At 42.3% G+C, this 9,338-nt stretch overlaps 1 protein-coding gene across 2 annotated transcripts in view; it reads left to right on the plus strand.

Moving 5' to 3' along the window:
* DSTYK (dual serine/threonine and tyrosine protein kinase) overlaps positions 1 to 4,598 on the plus strand; it is a 73,064-nt gene extending 68,466 nt beyond the window's left edge. For both annotated transcript variants that reach the window (XM_017880984.1, XM_017880983.1), the window contains exons 11-13: positions 690 to 804; positions 3,130 to 3,264; positions 3,721 to 4,598. In XM_017880984.1, coding sequence (XP_017736473.1) covers positions 690 to 804; positions 3,130 to 3,264; positions 3,721 to 3,908 — 438 coding nt within the window. In that variant the 3' untranslated portion in view covers positions 3,909 to 4,598. The remainder of the gene's footprint in view (positions 1 to 689; positions 805 to 3,129; positions 3,265 to 3,720) is intronic.
* The last annotated feature ends 4,740 nt before the right edge of the window (positions 4,599 to 9,338 follow it).

Here is a 9,338-nt window from a genome sequence, read left to right on the forward strand (position 1 = left end):
TATATATATATTTGTACAGCTATACAATGTGTGTTGTAAGCTAAGTGTTTATTGCAAGAGTCAAACAAAAAGCTTAAAAAATTAAGTTTATAAAGTAAAATTACAGTAAGTAGAGGTTGATTTATTATTGAAGAAAAACTTTTAAAAATAAATATAGTGTAGCCTAAATATACAGTGTTTATAAAGCCTACAGTAGTGTACAGTAATGTCCTAGGCCTTCACATTCACTCACCACTCACTCACTGACTCACCCAGAGCAACTTCCACTTCTGCAAGCTCCATTCATTATAAATGCCCTCTGCAGGTATACCATAAAATGGTAAAATATTTTTTATACCGTATTCTTACTGTACCTTTTCTTGGTTTAAGTATGTTTAGATACACAAATACCATTGTGTTACAGTTGCCTATGGTATTCAGTACAGTAACACACTGTACGGGTTTGTAGCCTGGTAGCAAAAGACCATACTATTAATATGTAGCCTAGGTGTGTAGCAAGTATACCATCTAGGTTTGTGTAAGCACAGTCTGGTGTTTGTACAAGGACAAAATCACCTGACAACTCATTTTTCAGAGCATAATCCTGTCCAGTGACACTACTTTGAGGTACCTACCTTTGAGCTTGGGTATGCAGCACTGCTGTGTGCAGGATCAGAAACAAGGTGACTCTTGCCCTGCTTTGTTGGCAGCTGGATAAGCAGAACCGTGCCAAGATCACTGACTTAGGATTCTGCAAGCCAGAGGCCATGATGTCAGGCAGCATTGTGGGGACACCAATCCATATGGCCCCTGAACTTTTCACAGGTAAGGCTGGAGGGCAGGCAGTGGGTCTGGGCAGGGTGTATTACTTTAATCCTGAGTGCTACCCCTTGAGTTCGTTTCCACAATCACTACTGGCAGGTCTGGCACAGGCAAGGGAGAAACCAGATCAGGGGAGACCTACCTAAGGCAAGTAGCAGGGAAATTGAAGAGGTAGAGGAGTAAGAAAGAAAAAGTACAAATGGGAATCACCATTTGGACATCTCCCTGGGTTATTCGTGCCATAATTGCCATAATCAGCCAATTATTTAATCATAAAGTATTGATTGAGTAACTCCTGTGTGATAGGAGTTGTCCTTTATCATTAAAGAACTTACAGTTGACATAGAGCTATATTGAGAGGTAAAATAGGAAGCAGTATAACACAATGTATGATTAAGTGCTAAATTAAGGGCTATATGATGTACTGTTGGTGTTTAGAGAAGGAATAAATGAAGGTGGAAATGTTTAGTGGTTTTGTGATGAAGGTGAGATTTTGAGTAGAACTTGAGTCAGATCTGGGAAATTGGTAGGTGGGAAGGGAAATCATTTATTAAGTATACACCTTGAGATAAGCAGTATGGCTAGGTTTTTCATGTATTTTGTTTAATTCTGTGATGATGATGGATTTTTATGTCCATTCAATGGATAAAGTTGAGACCAGACTGATGAAGAAACCTACTCCCAAAAACATTGAGCTAAAAGGTAATGGACCTGTGATTTAAGTCTAGGACTTTCTGTCTCCATAGTACAACCCTGTAACATAAAGGAGAGAAAATTCTGGAGGCTAAAGAAGGGGAAATGAAGAAAATCACAGAATAGAAATAAGCGTGACAGGAAAGAAATCCATTTGGGGAACAGTAGCAAACAAGGTTGGAGATAAAATACATTGAGCTTGAAATTCCCACAGAAGAATCAAGGCTTGTTGTGCAAGACTTAAGGAGCTACTGAGCTTTTGAGTAGGAGACAAAGGAAAATGTTGATGAAGATGAGCTTTAGCAACAGTAGGTAAAGATGATTTGGGAGGAACCAAGGTAAGACCAGATAGCTGGTCTTCTATGGTTGCCTCCATGATTAAGGTGGTGTTAGTGCGGAAACAAACAAATGTGAGAAATTTAGATTAATTCAGAGGAAGAGGGAACAAGATTTTGGTGCTAACTTGATACAGTTAGTGACCAGAAAAGAATGACTAAAAGATGACTGCAAGGTTTTGAGCCCAAGTGATGGGAGTGATTGTTCCATTGCTAGCAAAGATAGAAAGGTAGTCATTAGTATTGGTAAGAGTTAAAATTAGCAATATATTTAAATTTCTTTCATTTCATGTATGAGTCTTCCCCCAGCCCTTCACTGGGTGATACATGTAAGGATTAGGTGTTAGTGAGACAGCTGTAGCCGTATTCAACATCTGAACTAAGTAGACAGTCATCATTTTTCTTTCTCTAGATTTACTTAACAACAACAAAAAAAACTTTCGGCCAGGCATGGTGGTTCACACCTGTAATCCCAGCACTTTGGGAGGCCAGCGGGTTGGATCACTGAGGTCAGGAGTCAAGACCAGCCTGACCCAACATGGAGAAACCCCCGTCTTCTATTAAAAATACAAAATTAAGCGGGTGTGGTGGTGCCTGCTGTAATCCCAACCTACTTCGCGAGGCTGAGGCAGGAAGAATCACTGAACCGGGAGCAGAGGTTGTGGTGAGCTGAGATCATGCCACTGCACTCTAGCCTGGGCAGCAAGAGCAAAACTCTGTCTCAAAAAAAAAAAAAGAAGAAACTTTCTAATCCCACTGCTGTTACTCTATTTTGGTTACTTCATACTTAAATTTCTTTTATTGTTTCTATTGCAGTCCACCCTATTGCTGTCAGAATCATCTTTCTAAAATACTATATTCTTCATGTCACCTCCTACTCTAAAACATAAATGACTTCCTGCTGCCCACTAAATCCAGACTCTTGTACCTGACTTTAAAAATTATTATATTCTGGTTTCAACATACCTACCCACCTGTATTTCCAACTTTATTTCCTTAATTTTTTGTGATTAATCTTTTTGACTGTCCTAGCAGAATGACAGGCCTTATTTTCCTTTTCCTTTGTCAGGTTCTAGGCTTGGCTCTCTTAGTATTGAGCTGTGACCTCCCAATGTCTTACTTGATTGTATTGTAAAATGGGCATTATAAATGTGCCCTGCCCACCTGGCAGGGTTGTTATTGAGAGATAATAGATGTTAAAAGCTTTGGAAAAAGCCAACCCTCTACTGAGGCAAGATGGTGTGGATGCTGCTGCCTGACTCTCCGCGGCTCATTATGTTTCATCCTTTCTTGCCATCAGGGAAGTACGATAATTCCGTGGATGTCTACGCTTTTGGAATTCTTTTCTGGTATATCTGCTCAGGCTCTGTCAAGCTCCCTGAGGCATTTGAGAGGTGTGCTAGCAAAGACCATCTCTGGAACAATGTGCGAAGGGGTAAGAGCCACAAGTACTACCTTGTCCTAACTCCCCTGGCTAGCGCAGACTGAGCCCAGGCAATGTCACCCAGCCTCCTGTCATCCTGTCTGGCTACTCCATAGCAGGGCCATAGATACATTTAAACTGTCATGAATCCAGAAAACATATTTAAGTCAACCTTTGCTTCTAGTCAACTCTCTATTGAACTATCTCAAAAAGCCTTTTTAAAAAAATGTCAACTTCATATGCCAGTGTGTTCCAGTTTTTCTTTTCTTTTTCTTTCTTTCTTTCTTTCTTTTTTTTAAATTATTCTTATTGTTAGGTTCTAACCTAGATGTTTGCAATTGAAGTCAAAACTCCTTGTATTCTTTAGTATTCTGAGCCCCACTGGGAATTCAGCCTTTGAGCTGGTCATGCCTCTTTGTATGTGGTGGGTCCCTCACTGTGGTCTTGTTTCCATGCTCCTTTCTCTAGGGGCTCGCCCAGAACGTCTTCCTGTGTTTGATGAGGAGTGCTGGCAGTTGATGGAAGCCTGTTGGGATGGCGACCCCTTGAAGAGGCCTCTCTTGGGCATTGTTCAGCCCATGCTCCAGGGCATCATGGATCGGCTCTGCAAGTCCAATTCTGAGCAGCCAAACAGAGGACTAGATGATTCTACTTGAAAGCAAAGACCTTTCTTTTTCACTCTCTTAATTCTTTCCTTCCCCCTCACCTTTTGGCCATGGGGAGAATTTGACATTTATTCACTATAGGACACACTCCCAAGGGAACTGGTGCTTGCTGGGAAACTTGAAACCTTCCCAGGCAGGGATGACTCCTGGACAGTGAAGAGTTGAATGACTGAGCATATTCAGCAGCTCACTGAAGCGCCAAGCTATTCCTTTAGCAAAAAAGTGTCTAAGATGTGTAAAAGCTGAGGAATGTGATGTTCTGGCCTCACAAATGAAAAGGAGGCAGATGTTACCATTGTCTATTCACTGTATATGCTTCTAAGACAACAAGCGGGACACTGCAGTGGCAATAGTGTTAAAAAGTCTCATTCTCATGATTTTTGGCTCTAGCTAGGAATAGTTTAGTCAGGACTCAGAAAATTTGAACTTAGTTCTGGGATTATGAAAACATGGGGACAAAAACAATAACTTGTGGATGTCTGGTTCCTGCTGTCTGCAGCCAGGGATCTCAGGTTGCAATGGTCAGAAGTCCCAGTGAGGTAGTTAGAAACAGAGCTATCTGTTCCTCATAGTGCCAGTGTGTTTACATTTATAGGACCACATATCCCTGGTTTCTGGGGGAGGGTTTCACTGTTACATCACCAAAAGGCCCTGAAAAGAGTAAAAAAAAAAAAAAAAAAAGAGGCCGGGCTTGGTGGCTCACGCCTGTAATCCCAGCACTTTGGGAGGTCCAGAGTTCAAGAGCAGCCTGGCCAACATGGTGAAACCCCGTCTCTACTAAATATACAAACAATTAGCTGGGCATAGTGGTGCATGCCTGTAATCCTAGCTACTGGGGAGTCTGAGGCAGGAGAATCGCTTGAACCTGGGAGGCGGAGGTTGCAGTGAGCTGAGATCGTGCCACTGTACTTCAGCCTGGGCGACAGGGTGAGACTCTGTCTCAAAAAAAAAAAAAAAAGAATGTGTGTGCATATGTGTGTGTGTATATGTATGTACATGTGTGTGTGTCTATATCTCTATATATAGACATACACACAGAAGTTACTGGATTTAGAGTTACTGCTAACCCCAGAACAGAATCTGTTCTTTTACCTTTGAGTCTTTTCTTTTGTTTACCTCTTTTCATCTCAAAGTGGGAAAGCTCCAGATAACATGGTACATAGGAGTGAGTGAGCAAAACCAACCCAGTGCGAAGTATTTGGGTGAGACCTGAGAGGTGGGAGATGATTGGAGGCCATGGCCTGTGTACAAACATACTGGAAGAAAACGAGCTTGTTTTTAAAACTTAACATAATCAGAAACTTTTCTTTTGTGTTTCAATCTAACACGTTGACGTTTTAAAATTTGATCAGTGAGCTTTTAACCAAGATTTCTCCTGCAATTTGTTCCTTCTTTTTACCTTATTTTAAATATAATCTGTTAGAAGAAAAAAAGAAGCAGACGAAAGAGAAAAACCCTCCTCTGGTAGTTCTGTGTGTGTGCCCCTCACCCGTGTGCTAGTGTCTGGGAAGTTTCCCTGAAAGGTGGGAGGCGGGTGGGTGGTCTTTTGGAGAGTTCCTCATGAAGTGTGCTTGAGGAAAGAAATTCTGATTCTAGGCAGAGGAAGGGGAACAATTTAAACATTGGTGCATCTCAGATGCACTTCTTCAAGCCTTCCTCAACCAAACTGATCCATTAGATTCAGAAAAACAGGTAAACAAGGAAGTAGACAGTGGAAGTGAGTAGTCTCCCTCCATCTGCCTAATCCCCAATAACTGTGGTCTGGCCCCTGTGTCCAGCCCCAGAGTTTGTAGAACAGGTCCCCAAGTTGGTGTATAAGATGAGTTGCAAATTAGCCGGGCATGGTGGTGTGGGCATGGTGGTGTGCGCCTGTAGTCCCAGCTACTCGGGAGTCTGAGGCAGGAGAACTGCTGGAACCTGGAATGCGGAGATTGTGGTGAGCCGAGATCGCGCCACTGCACTCCAGCCTGGGCAACAGAGTGAGACTCCATCTCAAAAAAGAAAAAGAAAAAGATGAGTTGCACATTTGCTGCTGGGATTTTCTAGGGTTGTTTATGACAGAATGATCATCTTTTAAATATTAATGGAATATAAATGGAGTCTATAATGGGTCTTTCATATAACTTTTAACTCTTTGGCTATCCTGGGCTCTGATCATGACACGTTTGAGCATAGTAGCTCCCTAAACTCTTGCAACCTTTCAGAAACTCCACGTAGTGCTAATAACCTTTTTACCTGCAAATGATAAAGTAACTGACTCAGTGTCTTTGGGCTCTGTAGGCTTTAGCCTTGTTTTGGTAGGATGTTCAGTACATTCGAATTTTTACCACCTATTTAGCTATACTTCAAGTACTCTATTCTCTGCACTAACTCACTTGTCCTTCTGGGAACTATGATGGGGCTTCAAGGGAGTCAGGTGTCAAGAGAGGAGGGGTAAGTACTCTCTACTTGCTGGAAAATCATTGTCTAAGTCTGTTGTGTATGAAATTTTAGGAAAAGTCTTACATAGTTCCCTTTCCAGACTGTCTTCTTTTGACTCTAGCTATAATCATAAGTCTGTGCTTCCATTATGAAGGTCACATTCCTAGCATTCTTTGGAAGTCTTAGCTCATACTCTCATTCACATATGGGGGGTTAGATTTTTTTCATCTACCCAGAGTCCCTTTTTAGTTTACCCCATGGCTTAGTCTGCGATCAGATGCCAGTTCTCTAGCAGATTCCCCAACAGTTTTATCCCCAATGGGGAGGGTGGAAGGGAGGGACTCATGTAAGTGAAGAGATGAGTAGTTGTGTTACAGTTCATTTTCTTAAAAAAAGTATTTTGAGAAAAGGTGCAAAATATTCTTGAAAGTCTCTAGGCCAGCCAAAATCCATATATGGATATTTGGGGATGTTATTTAAATACTCAGCAGGCTGAGTGCAGGTATACGTGTGTATAATGTGTGTATACTTTGCTTTTGTTTTATAACATTGTCAGCTAATTTTGGTTTCTTTGTTCCTTGGCATCCATTCTTATGATAAGTGGTGGAATGCCATGAAACGTACTGTATTGTATATTACTTGGGAGGACACTAGGTTTTCAAAGAAGTCTGGCAGCACTTGGCTTATAGAGGGCCCAGCATGACCAAAGTCCTAAAGATTTTACCTCCCAGCTTTGGTTGTACGTGTTCCCAAGTGGTGAGGTGAGATTGTGGCTGGAGGAGGAAAAAGGATGACGTGAAAGAATGACCCTTATTGTGTTCTGTCCTTCTAATCAGCATAATTAGGGCAGCTTACCCCAGCATGAAAATGATGACCTGGCCATTTTTAATGGCCAGAGCTTGAAGTCTGGTCTCTCATTTTGTTTCAGAAATGAGGCCTTCCTGCAGAGCAGTCAGGAGAAATGGTGGAGCCTGGGACCCTGGAATGGCTGACCCTGGGCCTAGAGAGCTGATGGCAAGGGCTGTCTGGCCCGGCTCATTTGGGTGGGGTTTCCCCAGGAATACCTTAGTTCCCTGATCCTCTGCAAAGAGTAGCTCATTGACTGAGCAAGCGCTTCACAGGAGGACTGTGCTGGTTGTTCCCAGACCAAAGAGAGTCACTTTTGACTCCATCAACTTCAAGGGGACAGAGCCTAGGCAGCTTCTCCTAATTTTTAACACTAAAATTCAAGGAAGCAGTGGAGGAAAGAATGCATTACTACCACAGATAGAAATAGGGGACTCGTCGAACTCTCGACTAGTACCTGTCAGCTCTCAAGTGCATTTTTGTGTCTTTGCTTGAGCTGCCAAAGAAGGGTCAGTCACAAAGTGTTCTTCCTAATAGAAGAAGTGCCTCGGGGTTGCAGGCTTCAAAGTGACAACTGCACTGAATGACACTTTATATTTTGGCTTTGGCTTATTATTTAGCACTGGGAGGCCTGGGGGGAATTGGTGATTACACTTTGGTGTAATTGGTGATTACTTTTTCCCAAAGTAGCACTTTGGGAAGTTAAAGGCCCCTTTGGGCTTGCTTTGGAGAGATGATGGCATGCTTGGTATTCCATTTGGATAATCAGGAAACCTCCCTAGTCCACCCATATTGCATCAGAGTGGGATTAACAACCCTGGAAGAGTCCACTGCCAAAAGAGTAGTTGCTTTCCTTGAGTTTCCAAAGCTTTTGGATTTTCTGGATCAAGTAACCCACTTTTTAAAACCTGAGGTCAGGAGTTCAAGACCAATCTGTGATATGGTGAAACCCCGTCTCTATTAAAAATAGAAAAAATTAGCCAGGCATGGTGGCGGGCATCTATAGTCCCAGCTACTCAGGAGGCTGAGGTAGGAGAATTGCTTGAACCCAGGAGACAGAGGCTGCAATGAGCCGAGAACACACCACTGCACTCCAGCCTGGGTGGCAGAGCAAGACTCCATTTCAAAAAAAAAAGAAAAAAAGAAGGTTAATCCTTCCAAATATGGAGGTGGGATGAATAGGGCTTGTTTGATGTTGAAGTGGGTAAGGAGGGAGTGGCCTTGGGACACTTGTATTCCAAACTCCCCTGGAGGTTTCCAGTAGCACTACTGTTCTTAAAAGGGTTTTATTTTTAACTTCATCTGTTTTGTTAACATCCAGTCCAATTGAGGTGATCTCAGAGGTGCATCAGGACACCAAGCACTGGGGAGGCCACCTTGCCCAGATGGTTGAAAAGAAAATTGGTCTGGACAGCCTGTTGTCTTTTGTCTTCATGTAATGTCGTTTGTTTGTTTTAAAGGACTAATGTTTGTTACAGTGTTAAATAAAGGTGTAACATACTAAGTGTGTAGAATAAAAGTGCAATAACAAAAGAAAATGACTTTCGCACACACTTCAGTCTTTATCCTCTCTCCTTTCTTGTGCTACCTGGCTCTTTCCATAATACTGTTACAGCAGGACTGTGGTAATTGTGTGCATTTTGAAGAGATGCGACTCGGGGTTAATCTTCATTCATGTAATTTTGAAGGGTTGGGTTTGGTTTTATAGAGTATTCTATATACTTGTTGGGTTACACAAATACCAGATGTGCTGTATAATAAAGATCACATTAACGTTTTAGGTTTCTATCTGTTTGGTTTTGGTTTTCCCTTACCTCACTACCCACAGTAACAGGACATTCCCTAATCCATTCCATTTCCACTGGTGACCTGCAGTCGGATGTCTTTCAGTTTGCCTTAGGGGAGATGGATGGAACATGTTCCTCTCCCATCAGGGGCCCTTCCCAGCCACCATGGCTCTTGGCCTCTGGGTACTTTACATCACCACTACTGGAGGGTGGGGCAAGGGAATGGGAAATAGGATAGCAGAGAAAAGGGGTGAGATGATAGCGATGTATCTTCCAGAGCCTATCCTGGGTGACATGCTTTTTTCCAGCTTCTTTTAAGCACAAACCTGCAGTATTGTGAGTTCATATATGAGCCTAGCTACTCTTT

This window comes from Rhinopithecus bieti, unplaced genomic scaffold, assembly GCF_001698545.2.
Source record: "Rhinopithecus bieti isolate Rb0 unplaced genomic scaffold, ASM169854v2 scaffold_12049, whole genome shotgun sequence".
Taxonomy (NCBI): Eukaryota; Metazoa; Chordata; class Mammalia; order Primates; family Cercopithecidae; genus Rhinopithecus; species Rhinopithecus bieti.